This window comes from Neolamprologus brichardi, chromosome 2 (genome assembly GCF_056152115.1).
Source record: "Neolamprologus brichardi isolate AB-2024 chromosome 2, ASM5615211v1, whole genome shotgun sequence".
In the NCBI taxonomy this organism is placed as follows: Eukaryota; Metazoa; Chordata; class Actinopteri; order Cichliformes; family Cichlidae; genus Neolamprologus; species Neolamprologus brichardi.
The window spans coordinates 8597994-8613344 of NC_142105.1; the positions used below are offsets into that span (position 1 = coordinate 8597994).

At 39.5% G+C, this 15351-nt stretch overlaps 1 protein-coding gene across 3 annotated transcripts; it reads right to left on the bottom strand.

The window, feature by feature from the left end:
- LOC102799433 (uncharacterized) lies at positions 1 to 12352 on the bottom strand. 3 transcript variants are annotated; one of them, XM_006797611.3, is made up of 22 exons: positions 12181 to 12352; positions 8007 to 8986; positions 7789 to 7850; positions 7669 to 7707; positions 6118 to 6179; positions 6002 to 6036; positions 5784 to 5906; positions 5531 to 5656; positions 5103 to 5219; positions 4841 to 4965; positions 4109 to 4743; positions 3945 to 4035; positions 3705 to 3841; positions 3472 to 3608; positions 3306 to 3378; positions 3160 to 3185; positions 2946 to 3077; positions 2313 to 2443; positions 1364 to 2228; positions 870 to 936; positions 616 to 737; positions 1 to 535 (listed from the first exon to the last, which is right to left on the bottom strand). In XM_006797611.3, exons 2-22 carry the CDS (start codon positions 8949 to 8951, stop codon positions 503 to 505), a joined length of 4083 nt encoding a protein of 1360 aa, XP_006797674.2. In that variant the 5' UTR covers positions 8952 to 8986; positions 12181 to 12352; the 3' UTR covers positions 1 to 502. The 3 variants fall into 3 exon arrangements, with proteins under 3 accessions (XP_006797674.2, XP_006797673.2, XP_087703200.1); XM_006797610.3 differs by having other exon boundaries at positions 5993 to 6036; XM_087847074.1 differs by lacking the exon at positions 12181 to 12352 and having other exon boundaries at positions 8007 to 9001.
- Between the last annotated feature and the right edge of the window lie 2999 nt (positions 12353 to 15351).

Consider the following 15351-nt stretch of genomic DNA (forward strand, 5'->3'; position numbering starts at 1 on the left):
GTGAGATTATTTATTTGACAACACCACAGATTTTCTTAAATTATATAGTTTCTGTGAAGGTGCGGCATGAGTACAATTGACAAAAACTGATTAGAGCCCAGGGAGCTGTTAATATTCTGACATTACAGCCTCTTTAAGACATTTTTCTTAATCTGACAGCACCTGAACCTGGTGTTTGTTTCTAAATCTTCTGGGTTGACCAATCAACACCTTTTAGGACCAGAGCACGTGAGTAGGAGCTTAACAGAAATCTAAGAAACTGGATTTTTACAATCACATCTCACTCTTTCTCAAACATACAGTTTCTGTTCTGCACGACATAAAACTTAAATATTTATACATTTTTGGATTTTTCAGCAGAACTTTAAAAAAAAAAAAAAAATCTCTGTACAGAAACTCAAAGTCCAGTGGAGAACAGACAGAAATCAAATCATGTTTGGGATCTCGTTTCTGATAAAGTCAATTAATAAAATCTGAAGGTAACCAATTTCTCTGCAGATGTTCAGCTCGTCCACGGATCCCTCCCAGTCTTCTCCTGAAAAAACAAAACAAAGACTTAATTTAAATTCAGCTGAAAAATAAAAACTTAACATTAAAACCTTTTTTTTCCTCCACCTGGTATTTGCTGTAATGCGACAGGCTGCTGCAGTGCTGCTGTTTGGCTTCATCCTCTTCAGCGAAGATCCGCTGACACAGGTTACAGAAATAACCGACAACCGGTCGCACAAACTCCGTCCCTACAAAACAAACACAAACAAGCGACAGTGAATGCACCGCTGCACACTTGTTTAAACTTTATTATGCAACAGGAAGCAACAAACTAAACTGTAACTAAATGGGATTTCAAATAAGCTCAGAGGGTTTCTTACCAACAGGTTTGGTGGGTTTCTGAGGTTCAGCAGCGCCCTCTGCAGGTCCAAACTGGGGCTTCACGTCCTGAAAGTAACAAATCAGTCATGAGCTTTAATCCTGCACTTCAGAGGAGATTTTCATTTATTTATGGCCAAAAATCTTTTTCCATCATTAACCGTGTTTTTAACTGCTTCGCAATATATTTACATTTAAAGTCTATTCATCGCACAGGTAATTTTAATAAGAAATATTTCATGGCTGAGGCAATTTGAACAAAACTACATATTTAAGACTGAACTGCAGATAAAATAAATGGAGCTATTCTAACAGCTGATTCAACATTTGAGATCTGTTAAACACGATGGGAATGTCAGCCTTTTTAGAAATTTTTACGAACTGTTTTGGCGTTTTTAAACTACATGAAATAGCATTTAAGACTTTGACGTTATCCTGGGGAAACTAATATTTCTGTTGAGCTGGTATCACAGCACCTTTGGGCTTTCAGTTATACCTGTTCAGATGGTGGTTTTGAGGGCTCTGTAGAGGAGACTGGTGGATCTGGACTCTCTGCATCTTTCACATTTGGTCCTGCTTCCATACAAACATCTATTGGTGTTTCCTCCTCCTCCTGCTTGAATATGTGTGGTGTTTCCTTTTTGATATAATCTTTTTCAGGTGGTGCTTTATCAGCTGCTGGTTCCTCATTTTGTTGAGTATTTTCTTGCTTTAGTTCTTTCTTCACAGTTGTCTGAGGCACTGAATTATTGTCAGGAACTCCTTTTGGTTCCAGCGTCTCGCTGTTTGGAATCTCTGCACACAATGACCCTTTCTCAGGAGTCTTTCTCCCCGCGGATTCCTTCTCCGGACCATTTTTAAGGACCTTTTCTGGAGGCTCTTTGTCCAACGATTCCCTCTTTGGAGACTTTTTGGACTCAGACTCTTCTTCTGAAGTTTCTCTGAATGTAGACTTGTTTTCCGGAGTCTTTCTGGGTGCGGACTTTTTCGCTGGAGTCTTTTTTGTTGTAGAATCCTTACCTGAAGTTTTTTTAGATGGCAAATCTTTCTCTGGAGTCTTTTTCCCAGTGGATTTCGTTCCCAATGTGTTTTTGGCATCCTTTTCTGGAGACGTTTTGGATGTGGACTCTTTCTTTGGGGTCTTTTTCCCTGATGAGTCTTTCTCTGGAGGCTTTTTTGACCCAGAATCTTTTTCTGGAGTCTTTTTGCCTGATTTCTCTGATGTCTTCTTCGGGGACTCCTTCCTCCCTTTAGACCTCCTGTCGGTCTCGTCCCCGTCCAAGGTCTTGGATTTGCTTCGTTTCTCGCGCTTCCTGCCTCGACTGTCCTTGTCATCGCTGCCGTCCGAGTGAACAACCCATCTGCAAGAAAGGGGTAAAGTATGAATTTCATGATTGAAAGTTCACAGAAAAGAAATTAGGAAGAGTGAAGAGGAGGTTTCGGACCCGTTGTCAAGTCTGTAGTATTTGGTGGAGATGCGGGCTTTGAGTTTGGGGCAGTTGTGGATGGCTGGTTTGCTGACGAGCTCTTCAACAGCTTTCAGGGCCGCTGAAGAACTCGACATTTCAATGAAACCCTGAAACACAAAAAGAGTCTGAAAATGGTCCCAAAGGTAAAGAATCCACTCAACTCTGAACTCTAAGGGTCACAACATAAACAGGAACAAATGTAATCTACTATAACTCTTACTGCTAGGAGCAAATACCAAAGCCAACATACACAAGATAGCCTCAAGCCAACTTGGCTGGCCAATCAACTTTCATATTATTATTATTTTTTATCCAATAGGATGGAGGAGCCTGATGATGCACAGGGATTATAATCATCCTATTGCTGGGCTGAATCAACACAGTTTGGATTCCTCTATCAGCTGACAGAGGTCATGAAAATGACTGTGATGAATGATGTATATGATCAATGTATCCTTTATGCAGTTTGTATTCAGGCTCATAACTATATCAAATTTGATTTTCATTTACAGAGATATTTGTATCATGTATTTATAATCTGTATTTAAATTTTAAAAAGCTAAAAAAATATATATATATTTTTTTATCTCATCTCATTTTCTTACTGACCTCTCGTCGATTGCCAATCAGGTAATAGCGCACCACCTTCCCAAAATTTCGCAGCAGTTGGAAGAAGTCAAAGAGGGCGTAATTAGGCGGCAGGTGGCCGAAGTAAAAAACCCTGCTGGATTTCGATGTTGACTGCAAGCAAAGAAAGAACAAACTGTTAAATCAGCAACATATCAGACAAAAACTCAGCCGTTATATTAAAGGTAACACTTACCTTGGGCTCATCTGCTGATTCTCCACCTGCAACAAAATCAAACAGGAAGAATATCAGAAACCGAACAGTGAGCTTTAAAACTCAACCAAACGTGCAGGTACCACATTATGTTTTTGTGTTCAGCATCACAAGACTTCCAGGTATACCTTGGTCGTCAGAGTCATCTTCTTCCAGTTCATCCAGAGTGATGCAGTTTTCCAGGTCTACAGGGAAGTCCTCCTGAAAAAGCACATCGCTCCAACTGAATCCCTTTTTTCCACTTTATAGGTTAAAATATGTCCACACTAACATGTTTATCTAAAAAGTCTTTACCAAATCCTCCTGTAGAGGAGTCTCTGTTGCTTCCTTTGACTCCTCTACTTCCTCCTTCTCTTCCTTCTTTATCTCCTTCTCCGACGCAGGTTTCTCCTCATTGCCAGGCTCTCCACCCATCGCCTCCTTTACTTCATCTGTAAGGGAGGGTTTTTTTTAAAAAAAAGTCAAGCATTTCCTTTGTTTTCCTTTAAAGCCGGTTTTGCTGTGAAAGCTCAGCTCTCATTTTCTACCTTTTTCAGGTGCTCTCTCTTTAGGACTCTCTTTTTCCTCTTCCTCTTGCAGAGCCTCCTCATCGTCATCTGCCAGATTCTCTCCATCCTCAGCAATCACCTCCATCCCCTCGATGTCGCTCTCCTCTCCAGGCAACCTGAAGTGGCATCTTTAGTTAAGACTGTTCTAGTTTCACTTGCAGAGGCTTTTCTGCAAAAAACCCCAAAACAAAACAAAAAACAGCAACATGAGGAACTCACGCTGCCTCCCCTTCCACTTCTTCTGTGTTTGAAACTTCAGGTTTGGAGTCTTCGAGAGGAGACGGTTGTCCTTTGGATGTGGACTCTGCGTCTGTGTAGAAAAGAAGATTTAACACCAGCCTGTCTGGAGCGACTGGTCCTGGCATCGTGTTGCGTTTTCTTACCTGGTTTCTCTGGTTCTGCCGTCTTTTCTCCGTCCCGTCTGGAGGACTTGTTGCTGGATCTCTCTCTAGACCTGGATTTCTTATCTCTGCTGGATTTTTCCACGGATCTGGATTTGCTCCTGCTTTTTCTTTCTTTGCTTGACTTTTCTTGGGTTGTAGACTTGGTTTTTGTCTCTCTGCTGGACTTGTCTCTGGATGCGGACCTGGTCTTCTGGTCTCTGTTGGATTTTTCTCTCGATTCGTCTGGCTTCTTCTCTTGGGACCCTTTCTTGCTTTCCTTGTTGGATTTTTCTTTTGTTTTTTCTCTGGACCCTGACTTAGACCTGGTCCTGGTCCGCTTCTCACTAGTGGACTTATCTCTGGACCTGGACCGGGTTCTGCTCTTCCTTTTTCTATCCAACTTGTCTTGGGACCTAGACCTAGTTTTGGCATCTCTGCTGGATTTTTCTTTAGATTTATCCCTGGACCTGGACCTTGCTCTGGTCCGTTCCTCTTTGCTGGACTTGTCTCTGGATCTGGACCTTCTTTTCTTATTTTCTGTCGTTCTGTCTCGGCTCGAGCTCCTTGTCCTCTTGGTGGTACTCTTCTTCGTACTTTCGTTCTCTTCTTCGTACCTCTTGGCTTTTGAAACCCGCCTACAGGACAGACGAGACAAAAGCAGGACCATTATCACTGATCACCCCCTGGATGATAATCCGCCAGTTACCTTCCTATCGGGTCAGTCGTACTCACATGAGAGTCTTGTACTCTCCAGAGAAGGAGACACAAATCAAGTCACTGTTGATCCTCAGAGTGTTGGACAGATAATAATCCACCAGCTTCTGAGCATCAGGGGCGTTCTTCATCTCAACAAACACCTGAAAACAAACAAATAAACAATGTGTTTGTATGTGTTTTCTAAAGTCTTCTAAAGCGATTATTTAAGAAAAAACAAAACAAAACAAAGAAACTGTCTTCCTCTCCGGTATAGTTTTTTAAATGGGCTGAGCCTCACCATTGACGGCAGGAACAGGGTGTAGAGCGGCGGGCCGAAGCGTTTGATGATATTGATCAGGTCGGATTCTCCGTCTTCTCCTGATGGAGCGGGCGTGAAACTCACCACCCGTGTGCTCTGAGGAGACATCAAAGTGTGAAGAGACTTTATCAACAATGAAAACAGACGTTTTTCTAAATATTGATCTGTACAACGTCACAAAAAGGAAATACTCTCATATGGCCCGGCTGTAACACAGAAGCCCCACCTGCCTGCAATCAGGGATGTAAAAATGTAAAAAAATGTTGACACCTCTCGCTGTGTTTGTGAGACTGGAGCTTTTCCAGACTGAGATATTTTTCTTAGTAATAACCAAACGTTTGACACTGGGACTTTCTGTACTTTTCGTATGCAGGAAAAACTGGACACTGGAAGTGTTTCTCTTCTACCTGGAGAAAGTTGAAGGCGTTGGAGACGCTGAACTCGATCTGCTCTCCGTTCACAGTTGGAGGATAATTGCTGTGAAACTTCACCAAGTCTTTGGCCTGATCAACCGAGCCCATCTCCACGAAGCCCTGCAGGGTTTAAACCCACTTTAATAACGCTCAAGTGCAAAAAAGAGAAAGAAAGCTGCTGCTCGTCTTTAAATGAACGAACATGCAAATATCAGCAGTGTGATGATGAAGAACCTCGCAGACTCACCAGAGACGGAAACATGATGACCTTGATGATCTTCCCGAACGGTTCTGCGAGCTTCCTGAGGTATTTCTCATCGACAGACTGAAACGGAAACTTGACGCACACTACCTTCCCTTTCTCCAAAGTCTGACAGGAAACAAACACAAAGACTTTCAGCTGATTCAGGAGGGGCTAAACCGAACCTCATCGAGATCTTAGACACGTGTCTCTACCTTCTTTACCTTCTTCTGCTTCGACTTGCTATTCGACTGCGATGCTGCCGAACAGAAAGAACAAGTTTAAGCAGAAAAACTTAAATGTGTAAACACAAAGGCACAGCCGAGTGAGGCAGACTTACTTTGACTAGCTGCCGGGGCGCCTTTTCCTCCATCTTTCTTCTTCTTCTCTGATTTATCGTCCCTAAAAATGACAAAAAGAGGACGATCAAACAAATTCAAAACCGAGCCACTGAATGAACAACAAATATCTTATCAATAAATAAAGTTGATCGCAGCAGCTTTGGATCAATAGCAGGACCGCCAACATCTGGACCAAAAACCCGTCCTTCAATTATTAGAAAAATAAAACACTGATTCGCTGATATTGTACTTATATGTTTGAGACATTTCTGACTTTATTTTTATAAAACTTTAATAAAATTGTAATTTTATTACAAATACTTTATATGAAAAAGTAATATTACATACAACTAATTAGTAATCATTTATTCATTTTAATTTATCAGCTGTTTTTGAGATTTTTACATATATTCTGACATTTTACAAAAATACTTTAAGTAAATAAAATCAATTTATTATTTAATAAATCCAGAACTTAATTTCCATGATATATTGCACTACATGTTTCTCAACATGTTTTGGAAATGTTTCAGATTTTATAATATTCTCTACTCTATTTATAATATTTCAAAAATGTGATTTTATTTCATTTATAATTTACATTTTAATTGTTTATTCAAATATTTTTGGCAGGGTCACGGCTTTTTATTAGTTTTTTTTCCAGACTTAGTTGGCTGTGCTGAATGAACATCGCTCATATTTGCCATTCTTTCTTTTTTTTTAATTTTAGAGTTGTTGTCTCAGTTCCTTAAATTAGTTTAAAATAGCTAAGCTACACAAAAATGGCCACATTTCATCCTGGAGCCAAAAAATGCTCAATTGAAAATCACTGATCCCACATTTATCTTGACATCAACCAAAGCATTTCTGTAATGTTGGATCACTCGCCTTCAATTTGAATTTTTTATTTTATTTGTCTGCCAGGTGGCACTACTTTTTACTATTCAAAGCATGGACACAGTAACTGCAGGCTTACGTGGCGATGCTCATTTTCGGTGGTCACTAGTCAAAAAGTTAATCAATTCAAATCTGCTGGCTGCTGCTGCAAGCCCCTCTCCTCAGCAAGCGTAAGGGCGGTGTGAGTTTTGCACGAACAGAAGGAGAAGAGCCGGCAGCGCCACGTGGGAAGCTTACACGCAATAACCAGTCTGTCCATTTGCAGCCTCTGCTCCACCTCAGCTGGGGTCCCTATTCTTTAAAGAACTATATCATTAATACTTGACGTTTAGATTTCAGGCTGAAGTCGTTTTAAAAGATCGAGCAATTTAAAATGGGAAACAAATCTTACTAAAAAAATATTTTTACAGTCGTTTGTTGAAATGTGGCGCTTTGGTTAAATTATATGTCATATCCTTGTAAATTAGTCAACGTTTTTCAGGGTTCATTAACATCCACGTTGTTCAGTTGATCGTGTTTCTGGCTCGCTGATTATTTATTCAGATCAAAAAAACAACATTTCATCTTTGAGACATGCCAAAGTTTTCCACTTTGATAAAATTCAGATTTCTGTTCAGAGGCGTGAGAACGATGATGTGGTTTCGGTCACTGACCTTCGGACCGTCTGCATGCGGCAGTCCCAGTTAGGAAACCTGTGGAGGAAATGAGAGAGTGTTATTAAACCCTGCAAGCAGTAGATGGAGAAACTTGGCGTTGATGTGAAGTAAACTCACTGCTGCAGGAGGCTGAGCTGTCCATCTGCATGGTGCCTGCCGGTCACGTGCTGAATCCAAACCTAAAAACAACAGGAAGTAAACCCGTTACCATCTCTCTTTGTGGCACTCCGGTCTCGTAGGACACGTGCAGCTCCCATCATCCTTTGCTGCTGAATGCAGACCCTCACACCACCCACACAGACTGCAGAGAGAGATTCGAGGACAGGTGCACTTACCTTCTGCGACAGTACAGTGATATCACACAGCGAGCACGAGTACGGGAACGACGGCGGGACCTTCCCGTGGAAATCCAGAGCTTCTTTCCGTGTAGGCATTGAGGGCGAGGACTGACTGCTCCTCGTGGAGGACGTGTCACGGCGGCTCGCCTGAGGTTTGGACTGGTGCTCGCTAGGAAGAGGAGAAGCCGTCACCAGCGCTGATGACCTGTAATCAGCTGGTCCGGCCTCGGAGAATCGAGATGACGGCTCTCTATCTCCTCGCCTCGCTGGGCTGTAAGAAGGAACTGGACCAGCCTTACCATAATCAGAGGGGCCCTGCCTGCGGTGGAAGTCCACCGTGTACCCCAACGGCGATGATAAGGATGACGATGGTGGCAGCTCTGCTCGGCCGGAGCTCACGATAATCGGATTATTCCAGCGATCCATGAGCTTCTCCGAGGGAGGAGGTGGTGGTGGCAGGTGGTCCAGCGGGTAGTGGACCGACGTGCGATGGAGCTGGTCCCAGTCTCTAGAGGAGGAGGAGCTGCTCGTGGCAGATCGATGGGTGGAGCTGGAAGGGTAGGAGGAAGAGGAGGAGGGAGACGGAGCCCGGGGAGGGAAAGGTTTGACGGTCCCTTTCTTGCATTTGATCTGTCTGAGGATGTGTGGCAGAGACTCAATAGTGAGGACGTCTTCGGGTAGCTCGGCTAGCAGCGCCAGATCACTGGGCTCCAGACCGCAGCTGCTCAGGATGCTCAGAACACTGTCCTGCGATGACTGCAGCACTCCAGAGCCCCTGGACGAGGACGGGCAGGAGGAGGAGACAGAGAAGGAGTCTTGTGGCTGCCTGTAAAAGTCACGGTCCGCTGAGGAGTGGCGGTAGTCCACAGATCTGTAAGGCCCGGGATCAGTTCTGAGGTCGGTGTCAGACGGCGGCTTTCTGTATGGGTAATTCTGAGACATGATGGCGAGCTGTGGAGAAACGCTCTGGGCGTTTCCTGCAGACAGAAGGTGTCAGGGAAGACAGAAGACGTAAAAGGTGATGTGAAGGTGGAGGACGAGTTGCCCTGAGAGAAAACACTTAAGAGTGAACACCACGTGCTCAGGAAGTGAAGGAGGAAAAAAAACATTATTTTCTAGATGGTGTCACGTCTGCCTCGGCTACTTTATGATAGGAAATTGCTGATAATGTAAACAAAAACATAAAAAGTGTTCGTCCTGATACAGTTTTGGTGAAAGATGAAGTACACCCTCTTTCAGATGTAAGGTTTTAAGTATGAGGACATGCAGAAGCAGCGTGTGAAAAACGACACACCCAGCAGCAATAACTGAGTTATCGCAGTGGAGGAGTTCTGGTCAAACTCTTCTTGCTTCAGTTCATTGAGGTTTGCAGCAATCACTCATGCACAGCTCTCTGAATGTCCCACCCACAGCATCTCAGTCAGGCTGAGGTCTGGACCATTGCAGCATTGGGATTATTTTCTTTTTCAGCCACTGTTGGAGATTTGCTTCTGTGGTTTGGATCACCGTCCTGCTGGACAGCTGAACATCAGCTGAGCTTTAGCTGTGGGACAGGTGGTCTCACGTTTGACTCAAGAATACTTTAGTAGAGAAAAGAGTTCACTGTTCACTCAGGGACTGCAAGGTACCCAAAACATGAACCTTCCACCACCGCGCTGACAGCTCGTTTGAGGTGATTGTGCTTTGCAAACCCATGTTGTGCTGCCATGTTCTTCTCAGAGAGAAGCCTTTCTCCTGGAAAAACCTTCCAAACAAGCCACACCTGTTATTCTAATTGTGCTGTCATGAACTTTAACATGCTAACTGAGGCCTGTAGTCTGACACGGAGCTCTTGGGTTTTCTTGTAGTTGAGCATTGCATGGGCTGAGCTGGGATGTCCCCTCCTGGGAAGATTGTTCTGTTAACACACCTGAGTAATCCAGACCAGCATAATTCCGCTTCGATGAAGATCAACTAATCAGTGCGTTTGATTACCAGCACCCCGCTGCTACTTACCCTCTTCATTCCCATGTAAGCCGTAAGGATGAACTTTGTTTTTCACACTCTGCTTCTGTCTAGGTTTTTGTGAAATAAATAATGACACATGTAATATGTCATCTGTTGCTGTTCATCTGAGGTTATATTTAAATGATTTTAAGGCCTGCTAAGAATCGGATGGTTTTCATTACATCCTGATACTGAAAACCTTTGAATTTGAAGCAGGTGTACTTTTCTTTTTAACCATAGTTGTACACAGTTAACGGAAAATTACGGCTGTTCATATAACGATATATATCGGATGACGATATAAAAACATCTATCGTTTCATTTTACGCTATCGTTTGTTTAGTGGTGTCGCAAAATAAACTGTTTACGGCAATATTTTTTTCATCGTTTTGATGGTCACTGTAGTGGCTATATTAATTTCTTTAAGTTCTCTCTTTCTCTTATATTTAATATAACCACACTAAGGACGGACAAGCGCCTGTTTTATGCGTTGTTGTTAGCAACAACCACGGTAAAACCATCGCGTGTCCGCTGGTTTAGTTTGCACATAAACCTTTCACAATAAAGCTCAAGATCCTGTTGAGACTTTTCAAAATAAACTGAATCACGTGAAAGAGTATGCAGAGTATTTACGGATGAGAAGCCAAAAAGAGCCGTCAGGTGCTAAAAAAATAAACCTTAGACTCAAACGTTAGAACAGGCTTTTCCCCGCAGCACGATGTGTAATAAATACTCACAAAGCAAACGGCGGCGTTACAAATGTATCGTTTCATGCATCGGTTAAAACACTCGACTCCAGGTTCTAGAAACACTTCATGCAAGTCGAGCTGCCCGAGATTCACAGAATTTACAGAAAATTTTAAATTTTGTGATTTGTATCGTTATCGGGACAATAGATGTCTTATATCAGGCTATGAGATTTTGGTCATATCGCACAGCCCTACGTAACATTGTAGAAAACCAGAAAAGTGATAAGAATATATCCTGCTGATCCCTAAATGCTGTTAGATCAAGCTTCAATAAAATAAAGAAGAAATTAATAAAAATAAACACAGTTCTTCTTTAAACTGCTAGCTTTAGAGGTCTGTACAACAGATTATCTGCCATCATCTTCTCCTATCCCAACAGCCTCCTCTGTCACACCAACTCTCTGCATGTCCTCCTTCATTAAATCCATGAACATCTTCTGACGTCTTCCTCTTTTCTTCCTGCCTCGCAGCTCCGATATATCCACTCTCCGTCCTCTGCAAATGTCCATGATACCAGATATTCAAACCTATCTAAACTTTTACTCTCTCTGCGCTTCACATGTCCACCTCTCCACCTCTCATTCACACATGTATTCTGTCTTGCTTCTACTGACTTTCATTGCTCTTCTCACCAGAGCATATCTTCACCTCTCCACACTTTTGCTAGAGATCACAGTGTCGTCAGTAAACATTAACGTAAACAGAGACTCCTCCCTGAACTCATCTGTCAGCCTGTCCATCACCACTGCAAACACGAAGGAGCTCAGAGCAGATCCCTGATGCAATCCCACTCCCACCTTGAAACCATCTCGCTGTCCTCATTTATATCCTGCCCTTATACCTTCACTTCTCAACCACTCCTGACTTCCTCATGCAGCATCAGTTTCTCCTCTCCCTACCATATTCTTTTGACCATTTTTTATAATCAGTGTTTTGTTTTGTTGTTTTTTTTGTTTTGTTTTGTTGGGGTTTTTTTTTTTTTTTGGGGGGGGGGGGGGGGGGGGGTATCAGTTTAACCAGCTGGTATTAAGTTTAAATATAGAGACACTGACGCAGGTAGACTGTGTTTTACAGGTGGAACTATAACGCGACACAGAAACATGGAAAATGTTGGACATAGAGCAGGGAAAATGCATGTAATTTTCATTAATGTAGAGCAGGGTTTGTGCAGGATTGGTGTAACCCGGATTAATCCTCTCTGATTAGAGATGTGTTGAACGTTCAGAGAAAGAGGCTTCTAGGAAATTCAGCGCGCAGTGGTTTCATTATGGTCGAACTGAAAGTGTGATCTAAGAAAATGCCGAGTTTCAATCAGAAACATTGTCGAACAAAACCGAACCAAAAAACTCGTCTAATTTCTAACCTGTGCAGAAAAGAGCTCCGCTAACAGTTAGCTAGCGGCTAATGTAGAGGAGGAAATAAAATCAGCGGCTCACCTCAAATCACAGCTGCACCCCCCAGGTGATCCACGCAGCTCCAGGCAAAAAAAACCCCAAACAACTCGTGGACAGTGGACCTGCCGCTGGCTTCGTTTTCCACGAAAACAGATGCAGAAAGTAGACGATTGAAAGCCGCAAACAACCTAGCTGTTTCACCTGCTTCTTCTTCTTCTTCTTCTTAGGTTTACAGTCTGTACAGTCTGTACATCGACGCATTCTCGCCCTCTGCTGGTGGGGAAAAACAAGTTGAAACAAAATAGACCAATTAAAAATGTTGTCAAATTAAATTAAACCAAAATAAATTAAATTTGGAGGAAAACATATTTATTATTAAAATATAAAATAAGCTAATTTATTAATATATTACACTTGAAATTATTTATTAAAGAAAACATTAATAAACATGAAAATAATGCATAATATATACATAAATTTAAAATTCATAAAAATATATTAGGTTAGTAATATATTATATATATATATTCAATATTATATTAATTTAAAGTACAATGCAATACAATACAATATTTTCAGAGATAAAAGTAACAAAAACTAAAATTTATAAATAATTAATAAAATTAAGACATATTTATAGATTAAATGTAAAATGACATGATGTAAAAAATGTAAGTAATAAAATACAGTACATTCAAAAATGTATGTACTAAAATAATAAAGTAATAATAAGAATAACAAAACAATCATTTGAGATAAAATTAATGCAAATAAAATGTATATAATAAAAATATTAGAGAATATGGATGTAAATAAATGCTAATTAATCAAAATAACTAAAGTATAGCTTATCAACATTTTCACACATGTCACACATAATGTCTGAGTTAACTATTTTAAAAATAATGAAAAACAAGGAAGCTGAATAGTATCAGAAAACTAATTTTAGTGGACGCAAATCATGTTTTAATTGCCCCACTTGGCCTCTGTTTGAGAAGCACTGATCTATAGAAATATATTTATTGTATTTTACTGACCTTTTCACTCACTGTTTTACTGACCTGCTATATTTTACTAAAGTGAACACTTAATTTGTTGTAATTTTATGTGTTGAGCTACTTTATTTGGGGGAGGGACTTATTCTTTTATATTCTTATGGATTGTGTTTACTGTTTATATACAGTAAAAGTATATATGATCATATATGATGTGTATTATCAAATCTACCCAAAGTGATTCAGCATTTTGCTTTTAAGTACTTTTAATGTACTTTGTTTTTGTTTTGTTTTTTAATTTATTTAATTAACTTGTTTAGTTTCAATTTCTGTCCTCCAAACTTAAAAATGAAATGTTTTGGGATAAATTTGTGGAATTATGTTTGAGAAGTTCATTTGCAGTAATTTTTTTGTTGTGTTGTTGTGTGTAACCACAAGGTGGCGATCTAAGACTTCGGTGAGCTTGTTAAACGTTTACCTCTCCTCCTCCTTCCTGTGTGGATTTTTGGAAAGCTGAGGCAGATGAAGAACACAACATTCAGATTCAGAGCTGACAGTAAAAAAAATAAAAACACGATATACTTTACATATGACGCTCGCACCAAATATAACAAATTTAACTAATAACAAAAACATTTATTCACAGAACGGATTAAAAAAACAAAGTGATGTTAATAAATGTATACTAATATACCAACCAGGCGGTCTCTAATGAAACACACCAAAAATTTAAAATAATTTTAAAAAGCTAAATTAAAAAATAAATCAAGAAATAAACAATAAATAAATAATAAAATAATAATAATAAAAAAGGAAATTTGTTTTAATGCAGTAAATATATGACAGTTACAAAATATAAATAATTGTAAAATACTGCAATTAAAAATAAAATGATCACTGGGTAAATTAATATAAATAAATATTTAAATATTAAAACACGTTACATGTTTTATAAGTTAAAAAGGAACAAAACAAGGATCTATACATTTTTGATAAAACAGTGAATTATTTTAATAAAAGGTTAACAAGATAAAATATCAAAATGAAAATAAAATATAAACAAAAACGTAACACAATAAATATAGTAACAACAGAATAACATAACTGGTTTAAATACATTGAATTAATAAACTATATAATATATATATAATACACATATATATGTGTGTGTGTATTGTAATGATCCAAGACAAATCGAGATTTCACTTCACTTTCACTTCAAGATTTCAAACCAGGAGAAGAAATACATGAAAATTATAACACTTCCAAAAAAAAGGAAGAATCGTAAAAAGGAGAGAAAGAAAGAAGAAACTGAGCCTGTCTCATTTTTGTTGCCTTAAAATCAAAAACAGAAAATTTACTGTTAAAGACACAAATATCATAAGAATAAGGACAATTTATTCAGCAACATATACGTTAAAAATATGACAGTAAATTATGTTTCAGCTGAAACAAATGAAGGTGAAACACAATAAAAACAAAAACATCTCACTGAAAAATTGCTGAAATAAAAGTAAACTTGTTATTATTAGTATGAGTCATACAGCAGGTGGAGCCACAGACCACATGTTGTACATCACTGAGGCCGCTATCAGAGCTGTGAGTACAGCAGAATGTGTACTGTAAGTACCATAAGTATTTGTTCTTTTTCAAATAACTCAGTAAAATACTCTTCTTTTTGTGTCTGAACTACGCAGTAAATTCATTCACAACCTCAATAAATTTCACAATCAGTCCATTTATCACCGCTGCTTATCGACAAAATCGGAACAATTTGTAATTTGTAAAATTTGTAACAATTTGTAAATGTAACATAAAACATGCAGTATTTAAAACATTTCAGTCACAAAACCTTGCATTCAAACATTCAAACAGAGGGAAAAATCTGTCTTTAATATATTCAGGTTTTCAGGATGCATTACTGCTAAATTAATACCAATATACATATACATTTATACATAAATGATACATCAAGAAATTCTTCATTCACGGAAATGGTGATGATATAAAGAGTATTGATACTAGTCATAATAGCTGTAATAATTTTAATAATAACACATACAATTTCAATGATTATTATTATTATTATTATTATTATAAATATTCTTCCTTTGATACGAATCCTTTCCTGTGTATATATATATATCACTGTGCAGCAGTGCTGCGGGTGTAGTTTAGTTGTGTGTTGGTTCCATGCAGAGCCGTCAGCCCATCAGTT